The 21,213-nt window shown below is 45.0% G+C and overlaps 5 protein-coding genes across 11 annotated transcripts in view; 3 read left to right on the forward strand and 2 right to left on the reverse strand.

Moving 5' to 3' along the window:
• Positions 1–202: 202 nt before the first annotated feature.
• On the reverse strand, positions 203–2,611 carry PIG-B (phosphatidylinositol glycan anchor biosynthesis class B). Of its 2 annotated transcripts, XM_017243041.3 has the most exons (6): positions 2,442–2,609; positions 2,212–2,384; positions 1,683–2,150; positions 1,046–1,627; positions 747–990; positions 203–677 (listed from the first exon to the last, which is right to left on the reverse strand). In XM_017243041.3, the coding sequence occupies exons 2-6, from the start codon at positions 2,337–2,339 to the stop codon at positions 528–530; spliced, it is 1,572 nt and encodes a 523-aa protein (XP_017098530.2). In that variant the 5' UTR covers positions 2,340–2,384; positions 2,442–2,609; the 3' UTR covers positions 203–527. The 2 variants fall into 2 exon arrangements, with proteins under 2 accessions (XP_017098530.2, XP_070135987.1); XM_070279886.1 differs by having other exon boundaries at positions 203–990; positions 2,442–2,611.
• Positions 2,612–2,721: 110 nt separating this feature from the next.
• Positions 2,722–3,838, forward strand: LOC108126436 (mpv17-like protein 2). Of its 3 annotated transcripts, XM_070279887.1 has the most exons (4): positions 2,722–2,878; positions 2,944–3,414; positions 3,464–3,553; positions 3,648–3,838. In XM_070279887.1, the coding sequence occupies exons 2-4, from the start codon at positions 2,951–2,953 to the stop codon at positions 3,676–3,678; spliced, it is 585 nt and encodes a 194-aa protein (XP_070135988.1). In that variant the 5' UTR covers positions 2,722–2,878; positions 2,944–2,950; the 3' UTR covers positions 3,679–3,838. The 3 variants fall into 3 exon arrangements, with proteins under 3 accessions (XP_070135988.1, XP_070135989.1, XP_017098532.2); XM_070279888.1 differs by lacking the exon at positions 3,648–3,838 and having other exon boundaries at positions 3,492–3,634; XM_017243043.3 differs by having other exon boundaries at positions 2,723–2,878; positions 3,464–3,838.
• Positions 3,839–4,095: 257 nt separating this feature from the next.
• Positions 4,096–5,200, forward strand: LOC108126190 (mpv17-like protein 2). Its single transcript, XM_017242654.3, has one exon. It carries the CDS (start codon positions 4,210–4,212, stop codon positions 5,068–5,070), a length of 861 nt encoding a protein of 286 aa, XP_017098143.2. The 5' UTR covers positions 4,096–4,209; the 3' UTR covers positions 5,071–5,200.
• Positions 5,201–5,563: 363 nt separating this feature from the next.
• On the reverse strand, positions 5,564–7,760 carry IntS10 (integrator complex subunit 10). The gene is made up of 3 exons (XM_017242631.3): positions 7,433–7,760; positions 6,330–7,377; positions 5,564–6,273 (listed from the first exon to the last, which is right to left on the reverse strand). Exons 1-3 carry the CDS (start codon positions 7,630–7,632, stop codon positions 5,614–5,616), a joined length of 1,908 nt encoding a protein of 635 aa, XP_017098120.2. The 5' UTR covers positions 7,633–7,760; the 3' UTR covers positions 5,564–5,613.
• Positions 7,761–8,030: 270 nt separating this feature from the next.
• The window catches only part of LOC108126269 (phosphatase and actin regulator 2), a 75,842-nt gene continuing 62,659 nt past the window's right edge, over positions 8,031–21,213 (forward strand). For 2 of the 4 annotated variants that reach the window (XM_070280454.1, XM_017242762.3), the window contains exon 1: positions 13,155–13,831. In XM_070280454.1, coding sequence (XP_070136555.1) covers positions 13,231–13,831 — 601 coding nt within the window. In that variant the 5' untranslated portion in view covers positions 13,155–13,230. Of the gene's footprint in view, positions 8,607–10,709; positions 10,854–13,154; positions 13,832–21,213 lie in introns of those variants that run through there. The other 2 variants (XM_070280457.1, XM_070280456.1) reach the window with 2 other exon arrangements.

Here is a 21,213-nt window from a genome sequence, read left to right on the forward strand (position 1 = left end):
GCAGATTGATTCAGAATCGATCTACAAATCGTTTAAGGTATTCCGTTTATGAATCGGATGGATATTGGCAAATATATAGGCTTCGCAGAGGGCCAATTCTCGTCCCCATACATTTTCCAACATTTCGAAGGGAGTCCTCCAGAAAATACATTTTCCCCATACATAGTGGGTCTTATTCAAAATTGTTTCTTCATACAAAATGTTGTACTCGAACTGAATCTTTATTTCGAAGATTACAAAACAAGAACAGTACAAGGGATTACCAACTACGTAAAACATATATTGCCTCTCTTTAGAGCGTTTATGCCTAAATGCTTACGATGGCCTATACTACAATATCCATTAGCACAGGTGATAATTTCGTCGCTTCAACATTTCTAAAATCTTTGTTTGTAAGGCCAAAATGGGTAAAAAATATATATTGTTTTGAGTGGCATTTAAAAATATTTCTCCGTATGCATCTTTCTTTGATGGAGGGCTGAGTGGTGGGTTGGCAAAGTCTTTCCAGTTTCCTGTTGCTCTATTATCTAATTGAACTGATTTTGTGGTACCTCCTGTGGTTGGGGGTTGTCTTTTAGAGGAATATCCTCGGCCTCCTCGTTGTTGAAGGCGTTCTCTCCGCCAGCCTTCAAGCGCTGGTAAACCAAAATGGAGTTGCCTGTTCGCGGCTGGCGATGCTGTAAGAGAGAGGCGAGATACGGTGACTTTTCGCCAACCAGAGCCAGCCAGCCCCCGAGCTTGGTTACCTCGGCATGCTCGATCCGGTGCAGCAGTCGGTAGTTTCGCAAGAACACGCTGATGTTCTCGGCCAATGGATCGAAAAGGACGAGGTGAGAGGGCTGCGCCGTGAGCGGATGGACGGGAATATTTGAGTTCAACCAGTGGAGTGGGTCTTCGAAAAAGCGGTCGGCCTCGTCCTTGTATTGTTCTGCGTTGCTCAGATTCGGCTCGCAGGTCAGGAAGCGCATGGTAACGTTCTCATGGATGTGGCTACGAAGAAACACAATAATGCTTTGGGATCAGCTTTGGTTATCTATCTACTTACCTATAGTAGGGTGTTGAGTGGCACGGCATTAGGAAGAGTATATTTGCGCGGTGATCGCGTTCGTCTTTGTATTCCTGAGCTATCTCCCTAAGCTTTGGCATCAGATCAATGGGTCCCTTCTGGTGAACAGTGCTGAAATACCAGGCGGGTATGGCGTTGCCCACAAGAATGACCAAGGCAGTGGCCCACAGAAGGGATGAGGAGGCCTTGTAGCTCCATCGGGACAAGGCGTCCGTGGCTACATACAAGCAGAGTGGCAACAGCGACGACACGAAGCGGAACTCCTTGTGCTCCACGCCACTCAGGATAACCAGGGTCAAGAAGATGGTAATCAGAAGCTGTTTGCTGACCGGGAACTTCTCCGACTTGCGCACCGTTTCCATGATACCGTAGATAAAAGGCAACGTGTTGATTCCCAGGACAGTGGGCAATCCCACTGTGAAGTACCAGTGCCAGGGATGAGAGCCATAGAAGCTACCGATGTTGTTGAAGATGTTGTACTTAAGGAATTCGTAGGGGGTCACGACTAGCTTGCCGTGCCAGTAGGTATCGAGGGCAACGCCCAAGCCAGCAACCAGTAACCTGCAAATGAGTGGGCTTATTACGCTGAAGAGGTGGAATTAGGGGGTAGACTCACCCGATCAGCAGAAATCTTTTGAGGATGAGCTGCACCACGCTCAGACGACTCTTGCGGAGATGGTACAGCGACAAAGGAATCCAAATCACAGCCGCTGTGGGGCGCAAGAAGCAACAGATGGCAGCGGGCCACAGGTAGACGGTTCCTTCACCGAACCAAGGGAAGTAGCTGAGAGCGATAGTGGTGAGCGAAGCCTCCAGGGTGTTGGCCAGGGTGCGAGAGCCGGTGTAGAACCAGAACCAGGGCACCAGGATGAGAAACAGAGCCCACTTCCGCTTTCCAGTCCACACATAGAAGCGGTAGTCGGAGTAGGCGGAAAGAAGGGCCTGGAGAATTCTCGGGACTAGAACCAAAAGCTGAGCACTGTCCAACTGAAGCAGAGCCAGGAGCTTGTAGAGTCCGGCAATAATCACAGGGTATAAGTAACTGCGGATGCCCTGTACCCATTCCCACGTGAGGTAACCGTAACTGAAAGGGTGAAGTCATCGTTAAAAATAGGCTGGTTCCGGTTTTGGATTCTTGGACTCACCCAAAGGTAAGCTTGTGGGCCACCTCCAGACTCTGCCAGTACTCATCCGGGACGTAGTAGGTCTGCACCACGAAGACGGAGGCCAGGCGCACGGCCAGGATCAGTGCAAACACGTACAGCAACCTCATCGCTGCGGGAGGCCAACAACCTACTAGTGCCGGCTAAAACGAGTCCTGAATGAAAACAATATTTAAACACCATTTGAAAATAGTTTGATGGGCGGTCCTAACCTTAAATAGTTGCGTGCCGAAAATATTGGCAAACCGGACGGAATGTCGGTTTTTTCAGCCACGAAAACGAAAAAACACTTTGGCGGCCTAAAAATAACGCGAAGACAAGAGCAAAGCAAAACGAAAGAGACGCCGACTCGTAAAAAAAGACCCTAAAATATGGTCCTACAAAATCCCAGAAAGTGCAGCCACATTAAAGCAACTAGCGTTGCCACTATGGTTCAGTATTCAAAATCAGTATCACAATTTCGGAGAATGTGGCGGGAAGAAGGTTTATTTAAGAATTTTACTTATATTATTAAAAATATTTTAATTTCTGACTAAATCTAAGCTTTTCTTGTCAAAATGTGGACAGAATTTTTGGATACAAAATCTTACACGCTACCAAGCCAAAGGAAGAATTGAGGGCGGAGTCCTCCTCCTCCTTTCATATCCAGGTTACTGCGGTTTTTATAATTGGGATTAATACAAATATATTATATTTAAACTCCTAACTTCCCAGGTTTAGGATGCTTAGAGGCCTTCGACTCATAAAATCGGCGACCATTCCGTTCCGGATTAAAAATCAAATCGTAAACCATTACTCAGTAAGAGGGTTGCAGCCCGAACCGGGGAGCACCAGTTTCTGGTCTCGTCTGCTTGGAAAATATCTATTGGTGACAAACACCGTGGGTTTGGGTCTGCTCCTTGTGGTCGGGGATGCAGTGTCGCAACAATACGAGCGGTTGGAGAAGAAGGACAAGGTGCAGGCCAAGGAGAAGTTGGATATATCCCGGACGGTTCGTATGCTGCTCACCGGACTGCTGATCGGACCCATACAGCATGCCTTCTATGTTCGATTGGACCAGTATTTCACCGATACCTCCCGGCTAGGCGTGATGCGGAAGATTTTCGTGGATCAGCTCATCATGTCGCCGACGTACATCTTTTTGTTCTTCTATATCAGTAGTCTGCTGGAGGGTCACACCATCAAGTATGGACATTATTTTTAAATATATCTCAAACTCAAAATATTTCAATAGGGAGGCCAATGACGAAATCGCCGATAAGTTTCTCATGACCTGGAAACTGGACTGCTGCTTCTGGCCAGGACTGCAGTACTTCAACTTTAGGTACCTAAATGCTAGGTACCGGGTGGTATTTATTAATGTAACTAATTGTATCTACGTTGTCCTGCTCTCCTACATTAAACACGCATATGGCAAGAACTGGGAAGACTGATAGTCCAGTAGAATAACCCCTAAGCTCCTCCCTCAAATGGCTTTCATCTAGTTTGGAAAATTAGGGCTTCTTACCCTTATAACCACTCCAACTCCTGTGCAATCGAGGTACTAAGTCTGGAAATTCGTCTGATGTGTTTCAATATCTTTTTTAAATAAAGACTTTTATCAATTTTCGGTAAAAATTTATAACAGTTCCGTTTCTATTACCTTGTTTATGGTCTTTCTAAGTTTATTAAATTATGCCTTAATTTTCATTCCGAAGGAAGTCTGTCCTAAACGTTACGATTATATCAGACCTCCGTGTAAAAGTCTTGTAGAGATTTTTAAAAATAATATTATTAAATTTAATTTAAATATAATGAAATCGGAAATTTATAACCGCTTTTGACATTTGAATCGCGCCTCTGCCTGGTCACACTTGAGCAGCCCGATCAGCTGTTAGTTTTAAGTCAAAATGATAACAAACAAGACTTTCATAACATAGCTGCATAAATAATAGGATAACACACACGGGCGCACATCTTTCAATTGAAATCCCGGCGGCGATGTTCACATTGCGCTGCTTGCGCCCACTGGCAGGCCCCCTGATCCTGAAGAACCATGCCCCGAGAAGGATATCCGTCGTGGTCACGAGAAGAAACTTCACAGCCGTCGTCTCCAAGCTTAAACCACCGGTGGTAAGAACTAGCCTGAGCTCAGGAGGAGTGCGGTTGGCCCACGGCAAGGGCGAGACTGGAGGACACCTGACCTTCCTACTGACGCGATGGACCAAAATTGCGTGGAGCAACATGTTCGGAAAGTACCTTCTGATCACCAACGTCTTCGGATCGGGACTGCTGATGGTGGTGGGCGATGCGATAGCCCAGGAGTACGAGTACCGCAGGGGAATGCGGCAGCAGGATCGCTTCGATACGGATCGCATGTACCGCATGTTTGTGGCCGGAGCACTGCAGGGCCCTCTCCACCACTACGTTTACAACTGGATGGATCGCGTGATGCCGGCCCGCACCTTCAAGAACATTCTCAAGAAGATCCTGATCGATCAGCTCGTCATGTCCCCCGCCTGCATCCTAATCTTCTTTTACACGGTGTGCTACTTGGAGCGCCAAACCCTGGAGCAGACCCACAAGGAGCTAATCGAGAAATTTCCGTACGTCTATCTGCTGGACTGGATGACATGGCCGGCGGCGCAGTACCTGAACTTCCGCTACCTGGACACCAAGTACCGCGTGACCTTCGTCAACGTTTGCACGGCGGTGTATAACGTCCTCATCTCCTACATGAAGCACGATTTCGGACTGGACCTCGACCTGGAGAGCGGCGGGATGGACACATCCAAGGCTCATCTGACGCTGGCGAGCGATGCCAAATCTCGGAAGGCTGTCGAGGAGCCGACCACGCGCTAGTCCGGGCATATTTTTGTGGTTTCCAGAGAAACCAACCTAAAATTTCAAAGTCATACGCACATCCATGTTATGTAAACCAAAGAGGCTTAATCACTTGAATACATGTATACATTTATGGTACGAAAGTGAACCTGATTGTTGTCCATGTTGTACTCCTAAGATATAGTTAGATATATGGTCTAGAATCGTTGAATAAAGTGAGAGCATTTAAGTGCAAAACATATCAGAATGTGGCCTCGACGACACACCCCGCCAATTTTAGGTGTTGATAAAGGTAATCCTCTAGTCAGCGTGGTACTAATTTATAATACTAACTAAGCATTGATATCTGTAATTTGTTGATAGAATAAAGTTAAAAAGAAACCTTCCTGTCTATGAATTATATGGAGAATTAGTCCCTTCATCCATTTCTTCTCTCTCCTAATCTCTGTTTCATCACAAAATCTAAAAGATAACGAAATATAGGTAGAATATGATGTATTTCAATCAGAAATATTAATCTTAATCCTAATCTTAGATGCAATTACCTTACAAAACCCTCTCTCACTTAATCACTATCGTCTCGACAGGCTGGGCTATTCCGAAAATGTGCTGAGCCAACATTATGTGCTCCTGGCTGATGAAGTTGGCCAGCAGAGTAATGACGTTCTCGTTGCACCGGGCAATCTGCTGCCGGGTGATGGCCTTGAACTCATCCTTGGCCCCCTTATCAGCCCCCCTCGTCCCTATTCGGCGGGTGGGAGCTCCCCCTGACGCGCTGATTGGAGCTGGCGCGCCACTGGAGCCGTTGGTGGGCGAGCTGGTCAGCTCGAAGTTGTCCTCCTGCTGCGAGTTCCAAATGTGGGCGAGTTCCTCGATGAAGTCGATGGAGATGATGTAGGTGGACAGGGTGCGCAGGTTGAAGGCCTTCCTCTGCCTTATCAAGGTGAAGATTTGTTGGGTGAGAAGGACGTCGTTGAGCAGATTCAGCTGCTGGAGAACCAGCAGATCTGAGAGCAGTCTGTCTGGGCAGTTGGGCTCAAAGACCTTGCGGCCGAGCCTGCTGACGATCGCTCCCACGCAGTACTGGACCAAGGCGGACCTCGTCAGCGGCAGAAACACCACATGACGGTACCCCTTGAGGGTCATGTTGTCCAACAGCTGGCCCACTGGAGTGGCTGGTAGCTCGGCGATGATTTTCAAGATGCACTGGAAGCCTTGGAGCTGAAGGAGAAGTCCATAAATGCAAGGATATGAAAGGATTGGTTTGCAACACTTACCGTCATGCTGTTCTGCATTAGATGGAGGCTCAGGATCTGTAGGCTCTGGACTAGACCGTTTTGGTTGGTCATCTCCGACATCAGCTTGTTGGCCTCGTCCCGATGGCCGAAATAAATGGCCAAATCGAAGAGGAAGCGCGAAATCCACGGCTGCAGAGGCAGAGCCTGCATCAGTTGGCTGAAGTCCTTCTGGAACTGATCCGTATTGAGCAGCTGCCAGCACTGGGCGGATTGGAGGAATGCCTGGGACAGCTCCGTACTCACGGGAGAGGTGAGCGAAAACTTGGGTGGCTCCATGCAGGCAACATCAGAGCCATCACCTTCGGGCGACCACTCCAGGAAGCCCTCCACCAGCACGTGGCTAACGTCGGCATCCTCGATTCTTATTTTGCAGTTCCGGTTGTAGCCGTGCAGCGAGTAAATGAAAAGGGTGGTGGCGTAGAACAGGACATGGGTACTGCCACTGGGACTGCTCGACAGAATGTCCACCAGCCTCTCCCAGTATACGTTTAGACTCAGGTTCTTGTTGAAGGGCAGAAAGGGTTCCCAGCCCATCATCTGTCCGCAGATCGTCAGCACCTTAAAGACGTTCTTCCACGCGTCCGAATTGTCGGATTCGTCCATTATCTGCCTTATGTAATACTCCAGGGAGCTGATGTACAGTCTGCAGGCGGTGGAAGGCGGCAGTTCTGGGGGTTTGTTCTGAATCAGGGGCAGCACCTCCTCTACGAGAACCCTCTGGTACAAGTCCAGCTCCGTTTTCATGCCCTCCACGACCATTTCCAGGAGCCTGGGGGCCTGGGTTAGCGCCGACTTGGGGAACTTGTTGAACATCAGTATGTACATGGAGATGCACTGCTCCAGGTTGTCGCCGCAGTTGTTGATTGTGTGCATGAAGACGTTGTGCTGCACTTCCGGCGTCAAGTGCTTGTACATCTTCACGTAGAACTCCTGTTCCGGCGAGCTCTCCGAATCGTTCCTCAGGGCGTTTGTTAGCGAATTGATTTCTTGCCAGAGTTCCGAGTGCTGGTTGGGAAAATTGGTGGCTCTGCGGGGGTGGTTCTCGGTGAATATTTTTGAATTAAGTGGAATAGTTTACTCACATGCTGCTGAAACACCTGGCCGCTTCCTCGTAGTTTTTGCTATCCCGCTCCAGAATGTATGCCTCGTACTGCACAGTGAAGGCATTGGGAAACAGCGTCTTGGCCGTAATAATCCAGGCTTTGGCCGCGCAAGGATCGCTCTTTCGCAACCTCTGGGCCTCTTTGACCATGTAGGCTTCATTTTCCTCGTCGGGGGTCATCCTTCTTAACGGGGCAGACTATTCTTCAAGAAAACTAAGGCTTTTCAAGGGTTTTTCTTTGATTTTTATTGTTTAATCCGGAATATCCTCAAATTCCGGCTCTCTGGAAGCCGCTTAAGTCAGCTGGATAAACAAACTATGGCGCCACCTGTTGGCTTAGAAACAGGACAGTAGTGGGACCGTATTTTAGTATATCAAAATGCGCCTATATATATTAAATTATAAATATTTATTTATCTAAAAAAATATATTAAATTATGTTATTTTTAAATCAATAAAACAGTAAAGAGGGATTAGTTATAAATCCATCAAATAAAATTAAAACAAGTTGGCAGCGCTTCGGAATCAAGCTTTTAGTATTGGAAAGTGCCATAACAAAAGTGCCAGCTGTGTCTCGCAAATTATTTTTTTTAAAAGAATTTATGTGATTTCCTATTCTTCTATTCCCGAAAAACGCCTATTAATATAATTTACCGACCGACATTTCACCACCTGTCGTAAATAAATGACTAATCGGTCGTATCGGGTTTTGCGATGACGCGGAATGGACGATGACGCGAAAAGCTTTTTTTTCTGGAAAAATGAAAATATTTGTAAATAGACTGTAATTTAGTCCCGCTATAAAGTGTAACATCTGTAGCTGCATTTGCGGGGAATTCCGGTGAAAAGTATCTCCCCACCCACCCAATGGTGCCTCCACCAATCGCCATAAATGCCAGCGCACCCACGCAGTAGCCAGTGTTTTCTGATTGTCATTGACAAGTCCAGCCAGAAATGACAGTCACTCCATTATTTGAATAGGCTCGCACAAAATTCGTTGTTTGAAAATCTAGAAATGTCCGAGGAGAAGTCGGAAATGGCAAACCCTGCACTAGTCGAAATGGCCGGACCCTCGACATCCGGCGAACAGCAGCAGGAGCAACAGGTCCCCCCACAAGGTGGAGCAACAGGCGAAGCTAAAGCCCCGGAATCTGGTTAGTAAACAAAGAAGCTGGTTAAGACTTGGTCCTCCTTGGTGTATCCTTTAAATAACGCATTTTACTTGTAGATCCTGATTTATTAAGAAGCTCAGCAAGTTCAAGAGGCTTTTTGTTGCAATATTGGGACCCTAGACCCTAAACATTGAGAATATTCCATGTTGCAACAAAAAGTTTGATCCAAAACCAACTAAAATTGTTGCATGTTTAACCTAGAACACCACAAGAGGGGCTAGACATTAAGTATACTTAGTTTAGCTATAAAAAGTAGAGTAAACATAAGTCCTCCTGTCACCAAATGATAAATAACTCTTCCTGACTTATCTATAGTGTTTACATAGACATATATAGTACCTCATAATAATTGGTAGAGAATTCCAATAAATCATAAACAAGCTAAGCACATAGTAAGCAAGAGTATTTATCATTTAAATGTATTCATAATTAATTTATTTTTTGTACAAAACATTATATTACCCTTTCCATCTTAGGCATGCCTCCTTTTAAAGTAATTCTCTAATCTAAGTCGCTACCGTAGTTGTTATTAAGTTTATTCGGTTATTAAATTAGTGTATCTTCCCGCCCTCCGCCTCCGCCTCCGCCTCCCTCCGACTTTCGTGTTTTAGTTTCTGCCCAAAACGCGTGTTTTAAGTTACCTCTGTGTTCCATTCCGTAGTGTTGAAAGTATGTATCCTAAACACACAGCACCCAGCAGGTTAGTTGCTGCGATTAATGAAGTTTCGAATTAATACACCTACTAAGCACACACACACACACCGACTAACTAATCGTCTGCGAGTCTAATTACTGAAACCCCCCCAAACCCAAACACCTCGTTGCAGCCCCGAAGAAGCACCGCCAACGATTCTTGCCGATAAGCCGCACCCTGGAGCTGCCACCTCTGATCCTGGAACACACCAGCCTGGAGTCGGTGCCGCAGCACCTGGAGAAGCTAATGGATCAGTACAAGGACGGCAAGTACCCGCCGGCTCCCGAGCTGCTTCTCCTGCTGATTTACCTGCTGGCTCTGGAGTCGGGCTTCGCGGAGGAGGAGACGTACATGCAGAAGAGGCACCGCCTGGAGCCGGTGGCGACCTTCAGCAGCTTCCATGCCCGCAACGTCCGGCTGCTGAGTGAACAGCCCGCCAACTACACGGTCAGCTTCAACGACACCATGTACTCGATGCGCCTGCGCACCCTGCTGGACAAGCACGCCTCGGAGGGCGCCGCCCTGGTGGCCGCCCTGCAGTCCCGCCTGACGGCCATCACCGTGGGCGACCAGCTAATGGTGACCCTCTCCCCGGCGCCCAGCTCCAACCTGCCCGGCTACAGCATCAGCCTCTCGATCGGCCGCTACGTGCTCAACGTCCAGTCGAAGACGAAGCCCATCCACCACCGGTTCCGCAAGCTGGACGAGCTCTCCTTCCAGCTGAAGAACAACGTCTTCCAGCCGATGCGGTCGCAGCAGCTCATTCAGATGGCCCAGACGCTGCAGCCCTCTCTCCTGGGACTGCCCGAGGAGCTGTACGAGGAGATCTTCGTCTACCTGAATCCTCAGCAGATGAAGGTGGTGTCGCAGGTCAACCGGCAGCTCAACTACTACAGCACTCAGTCGAAGAGACTCAAGGGGGGGAGGAAATAAATTTCCATGAAATTTATTGGATATTTTTTAATTTTAAAAAATTTCATAAATTTACACGATTTTGTGGGATTTTTTAAGAAGTTGAGGGCTTAAGTTTTTTAGGAGCTATAATAGTTACATAGGGCTCTCTTATAAGGCTTTTAGGGGTTCTAGGAATCTAAAAATTAAATAATAATTAAATACCTAAAAAATAAATAACTACATAAATTAAGAAATTTTATAAAAAATATTGTTTTATTTCTTCGGAAAGTCCAAAGGTAAAAAAAACTAAAAACTTTATTAGTAGAAATATCACGCATACGCCATGTATTCCATTAAGTCTCCCTTTAGTTTCTATTTTTTTTAAGAACATTATTATTCCTTTGGTTTTCCATCCAAAATATTTATTTCGTACATCCACTTTTTGTTTTCTTTTTGCATTATCCTTGATCCCCCCCTCCATAAATGTGATGATACAGCGACTAGGATAGTGGTGGCGCCACCAACGCCCTCGGCCGAGTCCTGCAGCTCCTTTGACATTTTCGAGCCACCGTCGACTCCGTTGGACTCCATCAGCATCAAGAGCAGTGCCAGCAACTACATCTACGACCGTGATACCATAGGTGAGTGAGAGTCCAGGACAGAGTCCGCCCCCAGAAAGAGGGGTACACGCCCCTAAACGAGTCGGCCCTCAACCACAGAAGTGCAGAATGCGAAACAAGCGGCTCCAGCAGCCGAAAACCCAGAAAACGCAGAGATTGTCGCCTCCCCAGGCCCCCACCCTTGAACACCGAGGAGCCCCCGGAACCCCCCCCATTTCGATTTTTTATGCGCACGCAAAATCAACAAAACCCACGCGGGCCGAAAGGCACCCCAATAACCCCTATGTACCAGGCACTGAAAAAAAATTAGAGTCGGTTTGAGAATATGTTAAAAGGATGTATAGAATTAAGGGTCTTCTACAGATCATTTTCCTCCCTCTCATATATAATATTCATTATAAAATATAGTATTATTTCCTCTCAGTGCCTGGCCCCCTTGGCCACCTCATCTTTTTCGGGTCGCCCCTGCGAATGGCATCCACATTTCGGTTTTTCTCCCCCATCCGAGGGAGACTGGCTGGCTTCTTCTGGGCTCCTATTTCGTGTTTATATTACGATATCGACTTTCTCTCCCCAAGCCTTATCACAGACATAATGGCCCAAATAAAAACAGGAGAAACATTAAAAATATATATCCAGAAAGGGGAGAACAGCATCCCGATGGGCCCTGTCCTGTCCTGGGCTCTGTTCTGTTTCGAGTTCCCGTGGGTCCTGTCCAAATTATCTGGCTACAACTTTATCAAAATAACGAAAAACAGTGACAAATGCATAAATAAATTATGGCACTGGCCAAACAAAGCAAAACATATTCCTTTCGGGTTCGGACTCCTTCTGGTTTCCCGACAGCATCCGATACGATTTTTAAACTCGTTTTTCTCCTCCAAAGCTCTTTTGAGAAGCTTTTTTTGGGGCTTCTCTCGCAGGAGCATTTTCCAAGGAGCAGCTGTTTTCCTCGGCCCGGTCTCGGCCCCGCCCCTTGGTCCACCGCCGCCCACAATCTGGTCAAATGGTTGGGTGAATGAACCCAGTGGGCGACAGTGGGCCCTCAGGTGCCTTGGACCTCAGAGGTTCTTACGAGAAACTGGTTCAGTCTGGATTTTATAATTATTTTTATGGGGCTTTGTTATCTTTGATAGGCAATCGACATTCCTCAAGATTATTTGTTGATTGTTCTACTATATAGGCTATTGATAACCAATATATAATATATTTCATACTTCTTATCAATCAGAATCAATCTATCGTATATATTTAATCTAAACAATAGATATGATTACTCAAAACATAACCTCAACCTTGAACTAATTTTATTTTGATGTATCTGGTCCCACTGTCTGCTCATCTGTGATGGTTAACTGTGCCAAACAATCGGGTCGTTGTGGCAGCTGTTGTTGTCATTGCCCTGCATCCTTTTGAAAGGACCAGAAGGAAACCAAAGAGTTGGCAAAACATAAGTTCTTCTGGAACGAAAGCCACTTTCATAAACAGCCCTCTCACTCGCTATGATGCACTGAGAAGAAATCGTATAGCTTTAATAAGAAATAATAACAAATAAAAGTAGAAATATATAAAAACTCCCAAAGCAAAAGCTATTTAACGCTTTTTTTTATAATTCCCAACTATAAATTCTTGTAGGCAAGTGAACATGTTCAAACACGTTGTTATTTCCATGCATCTCTGATTGTTATCTCCGCTTTTGATTCTCTCACTTTCTGATACTCTCTTTTTCTCCAACTTCGCTCCCTCGCTCTCCTCGCTCTCGGCTGATTGCGCTTTTGGCTTTCTGGTGTCCTGCCAGCTTTTTCGCAGGATAACAAAGCTCGGCGCAATCAGTCGTCGTACTTTGGCCCAGCGTCTCTGGTCGGTGAAGCGGCACTTTTCACCCGGGAGAGAGTGTCGTGCTTCTCCCGAACACAGCTCTCCCCCAGATACCGTTAGAACCTGTTCATCTCGCGCCGAACTAGGTCCTTTGAGTGACATACATATGCGTCCGCTGGGAGGCCGTCTGTAAGAGTGTGTGTGTGTGTGTGTGCCGCGGAGTTTGTGTGTGTTTTTTAAAAAATAAATTTAAAAAAAATTAAAAAATCTGGCTGGTCCAGAATTTTAAATAAAAAAAAAATAAGACCAGCCCTCCTGGAAGTAGTTTGAAGCAGCCTTGACCTGCCAGGGCTAGGATGATCTAGTGGTGTGTGTTTCGGGAATATCCTTTGGTGGCAAGGATCACAGCCTCAAGCTGGATTACAGCGGCAGCGACAGCAACGGGCCCTGGGAGAAGCAGCAGCAGAACCCCCCCATCCCCAATCCCAATCCGAGCGGCAATCCCAATCCGGAAAAGGATGCCAGGACCAACGAGCAACTGCAGCACGAGCTGCTGCAGAAGCTGCAGCAGCAGTTCCAGATGGCCATGCCCAGCCAGCAGCAGCGCCAGCTGTTGCAACACCAGCACTCGCATCCGCCGTTCCAAGCCAACCCCCCGCAGCAGGCGCAGCAGCACCATCAGCAACACCAACAACAACAACAACAACAGCAGTCTCACTTGCACCACTCGCACCACCCGCCGTTGCAACACCACCTGTCGCTAGGTGGCTACCAGCAGCTCCAGATGCAGCTGCAGGCTGGTGGGGGCACTGGCGGGGGGCGGGCCGGTTGCCAGTACTCGACGCCGCAACATCATTATCGCAATGTTGCAGCAGCTGCAGCGGCGGCAGCAGCAGCCGCCTCGGCCTCAGGCACCGGAAATGCAGCCACCATTAGACGCCGCACTCTGAGCCATGTGTCGCGTTCTTACTCGCTGGGCGCCACTGCATCCGCGGCGGCAGCAGCCACGGCCACAGCCACTGCCACTGCAACATCCGTATCTGCAACAGCCGTGGCAGCGGCAACTCCAAACAACCAGCTGAGCATCCACAAAACGGGAATCATGGTGGCAGCTTCCCGTTGCCGCAGCCCCATAATGTTGTGCCACAGCCACAGCGACGGCGAGTTTCCACTCTACAGAGGTGAGTCTATAAGGCTTTCTAGGATATTATCTTTATTAGGATGCTATAAGGTGGCATGTCCTTTCTGCCACAGGGATGGGAGACCGCGTGTTGCCACTTTCGGCCCACATCCCAGGTGATTTTCCGGACATTTTGATGGCTTAATTAGCCACTGTCATGCTGCAGCATCCACACATCCATCCATCCATCCATTTATCCATTTATCATTGCAACCATCGATGGAGGTGCAATTGGCTGCGTGCAACAGTTGAGGGGCACCCACCAGTAGGTGGCAGGAGGACGCTCTCGGAAATTGCGGTGCGTTGCTGTTGGGGATTTTCCGGGGATTCATTGTGTTCCATAACCGTAACAAAGTGATTGATACTTGCGGTACTTTGGGGCACTTTGGGCTGCTTGACTTTTTGATTGATGACTCAAGGCCATGATTTATTCATTCGTCCAGCATCCGTGTATGGTGGAATTAATTTTGGATGTAAAAATATACATCATCAATACATCATATTCTAAACCTGCTATAATGCTCCATTATCCTCACCCACTATCTAAGGCTATTAGATCCTTATTACCTTCTCAATTATAAGGATATCCCCCTATTACCTCTATAATACTTTCCGATTCAAGGACCCATCGTCTCCTAATCCCCAACCTAATAAGCTCCATAAAAGCGTATTTCCATAATTGTCCCCCCAATCAGCTATATTCGGGGGATTTCCCATTAAATTGCATTGGATTTGCGGCCAAGTATAGCCACTTTTTTCCTTTCAACAGCAATCAGTGTCCTTTCTAAGGATACATCTTTTTTTCGTGAGTTTTTGTTTGATTTTTCCTCTCAGTTTTTGCTGCTTTTGTTTAGCTTGTTACTTGGTGCGAAACTTAATTAAATTACAACTCCCCACCAGCCCCGCCTTCCTGAGGAGAGTGTGGCACATCCTGGCAAGGATATCCGACTTTCTCCCGGCCGACACATGGCCCGGCTGGCTGGCTTAATATGCTTTAAATGGGAGAATCGATTTGGAGACATTTGATGAGCTTGTCTCACCAGCAACAGCTGCGAAATCTCTTCAAGGCACTCGAAGAAAAGGACCTTAGTTCATAACCTTAAAAATAAATATCAAAATAAGGTTAAATACCAATATTATCTATCGATTCTTGATTTTTCCTTAGTGTATCTTATGGAATGAAATTAGCTAGGCATCTTGCGGGTAGACAAACTTTTCTTTTGTCGTAAAATCCTTGACAGAATGTCTCCCAAATAAAAAAGAGAAAGGTCCTGGGAAAATATTGGCATCTCAAGTGGAAATACATGAACATGAGTTTTATTCCAACCTGATGTTGTTTCATATAAAATTTATGAGTTTCTCTGCCATCTTTTGGAAGTTTATTTCCCGATTTTGATGAAGAACAAGTTACTGATTTAAAAGCCTGAAACCGAATCTTAAATAAATATTTAAAAAATAATTATTTGCTTTCCGTTTATTGGAAAATGTAATCCTCTTCGCTCCAATCACAGTTTTCATTTTCCCGAGCCAGTGTTGACAAATATTGATAATATTTCATTACCATTCCGGGTCCTTTGTTTTTGTTTTTTTTTTTTTGTGGCACCTCCCCTGACCTCCCCTGTCCTGTCGACAGGACTTTTTTACAGTTGCCCTTATCCTTTTTCCTTTTTTTCTGTCAATATGGCGCCATTTATGACAAACGGTTCGATGATGGCGGCGACAGCTTCCTCCGCCTTTAATCACACCAACACATCGAATCCTTTTTGTGGGCAAGTGTGTGTGTGTGTGGTGTGGGAGTGTGTGTGTGTGTGGGGATATGGTGGAAACTTAATGACTCCATGGCGTGTCTTTAGTGCTCGAGTTAATGTTTCGCGTATTGATTCGCGCCCCAGAGCTCGCCCTCTTCTTGGCATTTCTCCCAGTCGGAGAATCGGAGAATCGTCTATGACAGAGGGGGCTGTTGGGGGGGTGGATGGCAGGATGGCAGGATGGCAGCCAGCATCCGCAGCAAGTTGGCCAAGTAATTAAGGTCCTTGTAGCGTTGCTGCCTGAATGGCTCCCCCAGTTACGTGCATGAAATCTAAATTTAATTTGCAACTTGTGCCAAGACGAGGCTACGAAGAAAGAAGGCCAGGAATTGAATGAAATATTTCGGTGGTGCATGGGCCTATTTTCCCTAAGGGCCTATTGACGTCATTAGCCAACAGGAAAATTATCAATTTTTTATAGAAAATAGTTTTCCTAAAATAATAAAAAGATAGAGTCTAGTATTGATATGAATTATCATCAGAATACTGGCTTTTTAAAATATAATTTAATTTTAAATAATTCCTAAATGACTTTAAAGTTTTTAGCAATATTTCTTAGCTTTTTAGAATCTTTAGAAAATCAATTTTCCTCAAACTTTTCTTTCCATAAATTGAGTTGCAAATTTTGCCGCAACTTCGGAGGGGCTTCTTCTAGTCTGCGGCTGCATTAGACTTGGCACTCGCCTTTAACAATTTGACATTGAATTGAGGTCCTGCCTCCTGCCTGCCTCCCAACAACAATAACAAAAACAGGATAAAAAGCAATGGAAAATAATACGAAAGCCGGGAAATTACCATAAAAATGCGCAGCCCTGGCAAGATTATCTTTATTTTCAGAACGAGACAGACAGACACAGAAACGCAGGAAAATCAAATGTGAGTCCTTGAACCCACCTCAGGACCTACCCCCCGCCAGTCCCTGACCACTTGAGTTTTCCCCACAGTCGCATCAGACTAAACAATACCCGGGGAAAAGCCACACAAAAAATGAAAATCCAAACACTGGGCCAAAGGTAACCCACAACAACGGAGACACCGGAGCCAACCTCAAATGACCAACTTAAGCCTCAATTTGGGTTTTCGGTCAGAAAGGAATTCCATGGAAGAGACAGGGGGGAAGGGAGGGGGGGAGGGAGGAGGGGGAGAGGACTGACTGACTGTGACCACCTTTCTGGCAAATTGCCTGGCTTAAAAATTTAATACTCTTCGCTTATTTGAAAACAATCAGAGCTCCATTTCTGTTTTCGATTTCCGCTTCCACAAATTGAAATTAAAAGGGAATAGTACTCGGAGGGGCTAGAGTTATGGATATTATTCTAATCCGTAAATTAAGGATAAAGAAGAATAAAAGGATTTTATGAACATAATAATAATAATAATAAATAATAATTGAGAAGCATGTACCGGGTATCATAAAGCTATAAACCATTCGAGAAATTAAAGGGGAATAGTACTTGGAGTGGTTAAATTCATATATATTATTTTAATCCTTAAATAAAGGATAAAGGAGAATACAATCCTTGAAAAGCCTTGAAAATAAATATGAAATATAGTGAGCTTAAGGAAGACTTTAGGGGCAAGTACCGGGTATCATAAAGCTAAGAACTATTGGAGAATTTAAGAGAAATATTGTTTAGAACCCTTAGATTTATAGATATTGTTCTAGTTCCTAAATAATATAATTTCTAAGCTATTTTAATAAAAATAATAATAAATGGTAGTGAAAGAAGTTTAGAATTCTAGTGGGAAGTACCGGTTATCATAAAGCTAAGAACTATTGGAGAAAATTGAGGAAATATTGCTTAGAATCGTTAGGTTCGTAGATATATCTATATCATATATATTCTAATCCTCAAATAAGTTGTTGGCTATAGAATTTGGCTATAGAGCTTTAGAGGTAAAGGCTCTACAGGCAAGTACCGGGTATCATACAGTTAAGAACTATTCGAGAAATTCAAGCGAAATAATGCTAAGAATGGTTTGAATTGTTTAATTCATAAATTCTTATTTATAGATTCCTTTCCTTAAATAATTTATTGTCTAGCAATTTAATATAATAATTATAAAGTATAGTCGTAGGTTTTAAGAAGTCTAGAGTCTAGACTTTAGAGGGAAGTACTGGTTATCATAAAGTTAGGAACTATTCGACACTACCTCTTATTTTCAACAAAAATAGTATCTTTATATTAAGAATTTAAAATACTTCCAGTAATCTATCCTCAAATATAATTTTATTAAATATAATTATTAAATTATTATCTATATAATAATTTAGACACACTTTTATGAGTTATAGCTCCTATTTTAGGAACCATTTCAGATTTTCAGATTTTTGTTTCCCGTGCCTCTGTTTACTGTTTTTCTTGTTTGGCTCGCTGGCTTTTATTTATTTATGTTTTTTATTTGCTTGCCCCACTTACCTGACATCGGCCCGGCCACTGTCCCTGCACATCCTTCCTGCTTCCTTCCTGGCTTCCTTCCGGCGGTAGCCTCCCTCCCTCCCTCCCTCCGCCACCCCTCCGATGACAGGACTCTGGTCATGTGCTGCACATAATTGCATTCAAAGCTCTGCAAACCGAACCCCACTTAATTTCCCCCTCCCCCCCCTGGCCACCGCCCCCCCTCATCACGCTCTGCTTATTGAGTGGCGCGGCAAATGACAATAAAGGCGGGTTGCTTATACGCCACGTTGTCCATGTGGAAAGCTTCTCATGTAATTACAGCACTGCTGCAGTGGGTGGCAGGTGGCAGGTTGGTGGGGCAGGTCAGCGAAAAGAGAATTCTTTATGCAAACTTTTAGGTCATGTCTTTCGGACACGGATCCGGCCAATGACAAGTTGGTGGAAAATAAGAAAGTTGGCCGAAAAGTTTCGTGGAAATTTAAAGACATTTCATTTTCATTTTTGGGGGGAAACTTTGTGACGAGGGATAAATGATTTCGCCCCCCAGAAGGTATACCGGATTTGATTAATATCACTATTAGATAGCTTGTTGACAAGTGGCAAATTAAATATATTTAATATGAGAATTGTATGTATAAAAGCCCGCTTTTAAGAAGCTTTTACTATAAAGTCTTGAATGGAAATTGGCCTAATTTCAGTTTGTTTTTCCGTAGACTTGTTCTACTATTTGTTGGCATTTTTCTTTCAATCTTGTGGTGGGTTTGTGGTTCACTTTTTTCGCAAACAACTATTGATTTATGTGGGTTTTATGTTTTGGTGTTTCGTTTCTCTCAACGACCTTCTAAGCGCAGTCTTTAGAGTCTAAATGAATAGAAAAAATCCAAGCACTTGGAGAAAATATAAAACATTAAAGATATAAGTTTAAAAGTTAAGAAAATAACTATGGACTTAAAAAGCTGAGACTTCATATTTGGGTACTTGAAACCCTCCATAATATAGATATTTTTATAAAATATTCCCTTTTAAAATGAATATTTTCTTCCAGTGGCACTGCAGTCTGACGATATTGGCCATTGTGACAGTTTTTGGTTTATTTTCTCGCCACGTTGGCAATTGATTTTGGTTTTAGTTGAACGCGAAGCTTTACCAATGACGGCTGACGGAGGAACGCTGCCAGCAGAAAGCGATTGAAACTAAAATGAGAAAAATCATATGTGTGTGCGGAGATAAATTGAATGAAAATCGATTATACGCCACGTTGGACGCAGTCGAAAGTAAAAAGCAGCGAAGCCCTTAGAGCGGCGTTCAATTTAACGCCAGACTTGCCCTTATCGGTGGAGAGTGGAGAGTGTGTGTGTAATCGGGGTGGAACAAGGATATACTTTTGGGCAACAAGGATCTGTGAGGGGAGAGCCAGTGAAGTGAGAATTGAGATGTCCTGTCAACGCCATCAATGCCAAACGATTCGCACTCGTTCCTGCAGCTCATCGGGACTTTGATTTGTGTCGGGCTAATAGGCCGGCATTATCCCTTTTTGTTTTGGGTGTTTCCAGGAGCATCCTTCGGCTCTGGAGGACTTCAAGGATGTTCCGCAAGCGCAAGCAGCAGCAATTGAGATTGAAGCCGACCCGACCCGGCGCCCGGAAACGGAAATTGTTGTTCTGCATTTTTAACGGAGGTTGGCACACTCGAGCAATGAATTTTTAATACGTAGGCTATCCTGCCACTTTCCCGAAGGTCCTGCCAAAGAGAGAAGCCCAAAAGCATCCCTGGGAGGTTAAATATGTTTCATTTCTGGCCAGAAAGTGGGAAACCAGGGGCCAGGCGGGGAAGTGTAATCACTTGTTGAGTGCTTTGTTGGGTCCTTCGGCTCGTCCTGGTAATAGTCCGGCAATTAATTGCGCGTCTGCTGGCGCCGCGCCGCTGGCCATCATTAATCAGGGGCGAGAATTGATAAGCGCGATAATTTAATCATAAATTATGACCAGCAAGAATTTTCGGCGAAATTAAACGGGCCTGTGGGCGATGGGAGTTAAAGATCCATTAAAATCTATCAGTTCAGCCAATATTTGGATTTCTAGCCAAGCTTAAATGTCAATCTTCTCGGTCTAATTATCTGAATATCGGCAGACAAACATTGACATTAATTTTCATTTAATTTGACGGGCCATTCACTTGGCCTGAGCACTTCAAGAACAAACATCATGTGGGCTGCTAAAAGGCCAATGGAGTGGCAATGTCAGATAATACTCTATAATAGGGATAATATAGAATTTAAAGGGAACTTGGTTTTATTTAAAATAATGTTTTTAGGGAGACTATAGCTATAGAGACCCACAGACAACCACCTTGCTGTCTAGTTTATAGAGTAGTATGTAGTGTATCTATAATTCACATTCCTCATAGCTAGAACTCCTCTATTATGTCCTTTATTCACCTGTAAGAGCCATACAAACACTTGACTTTATTTAACCTGAATTATCGCTCCTGCAGGTCCCAAAAAAAAGAAATTCCCTTTTATCTCACCACCGCACTCTCTTTCTTTTTTGTGTCCTTGCAGGTAAGTTTGACATTGATGGACTACTCACCCACATTCGCGGGGCGCTGGCTGATAACAAGGACTTGTGATTTGAAGGATATACGTACGTATGTATGCGTGGGAGGTGGCGCCACAAAAGTATGCAACGACTTTTGACATTCCCAGGCGTATCCCAAGCCCGACACGTGGGCTTCTTCCTTTGTAAGTCGCCGCCTCCTGTGGCGCACCCACGATGCAAATTACATTTAGATTTTTCCAAAAAAATTTCCATTTCTGTTCTCCCCACAAACGTCTTAAAGTTGGGAGGAAAGCCAACTTCCTGAGGAGACCTCCTGCCGATGACGGATTTTTCCAAACAGTCCAGGCCCGTGCCTGGGAAAACAGTTTCTGTTTGTCCTTGCGGCGACAAAGTCCTAAGAAAACAATGGGAAATTAATGGCAAGTTAAGTGAAAAGTTGATTGCCTTTCTTTTTTCCCACCTGGCGAGCATAAATATTGAAGCTCCGGGAAGAGGTAATTTGAGAGGCTAATGGGGCCTGGGAGGATATAACCTCTATAACTCTTCTAGACTTGGTCCTTTGCCCATCAGTAACCCTAATCATGGGCATATTTTTCCATATTTTCTTCGCCAATC

This window comes from Drosophila bipectinata, chromosome 3L, assembly GCF_030179905.1.
Source record: "Drosophila bipectinata strain 14024-0381.07 chromosome 3L, DbipHiC1v2, whole genome shotgun sequence".
Taxonomy (NCBI): domain Eukaryota; kingdom Metazoa; phylum Arthropoda; class Insecta; order Diptera; family Drosophilidae; genus Drosophila; species Drosophila bipectinata.

What these genes read in the sequence shown, in the direction of transcription:
- LOC108126190 (XM_017242654.3), top strand. Translation starts at nt 4,210, where the DNA reads ATGTTCACATTGCGCTGCTTGCGCCCACTGGCAGGCCCCCTGATCCTG.
- PIG-B (XM_070279886.1), bottom strand. Translation starts at nt 2,339, where the DNA reads ATGAGGTTGCTGTACGTGTTTGCACTGATCCTGGCCGTGCGCCTGGCC. An exon ending in GCCCACAAGCTTACCTTTGG is followed by an intron (nt 2,151 to 2,211) that starts GTGAGTCCAAGA and finishes TCACCCTTTCAG; the next exon opens with TTACGGTTACCTCACGTGGG. An exon ending in AAAAGATTTCTGCTGATCGG is followed by an intron (nt 1,628 to 1,682) that starts GTGAGTCTACCC and finishes ACTCATTTGCAG; the next exon opens with GTTACTGGTTGCTGGCTTGG.
- IntS10 (XM_017242631.3), bottom strand. Translation starts at nt 7,632, where the DNA reads ATGACCCCCGACGAGGAAAATGAAGCCTACATGGTCAAAGAGGCCCAG. An exon ending in GCCAGGTGTTTCAGCAGCAT is followed by an intron (nt 7,378 to 7,432) that starts GTGAGTAAACTA and finishes CCACCCCCGCAG; the next exon opens with AGCCACCAATTTTCCCAACC. An exon ending in TAATGCAGAACAGCATGACG is followed by an intron (nt 6,274 to 6,329) that starts GTAAGTGTTGCA and finishes CTTCTCCTTCAG; the next exon opens with CTCCAAGGCTTCCAGTGCAT.
- LOC108126436 (XM_017243043.3), top strand. Translation starts at nt 2,951, where the DNA reads ATGCTTAGAGGCCTTCGACTCATAAAATCGGCGACCATTCCGTTCCGG. An exon ending in CTGGAGGGTCACACCATCAA is followed by an intron (nt 3,415 to 3,463) that starts GTATGGACATTA and finishes ATATTTCAATAG; the next exon opens with GGAGGCCAATGACGAAATCG.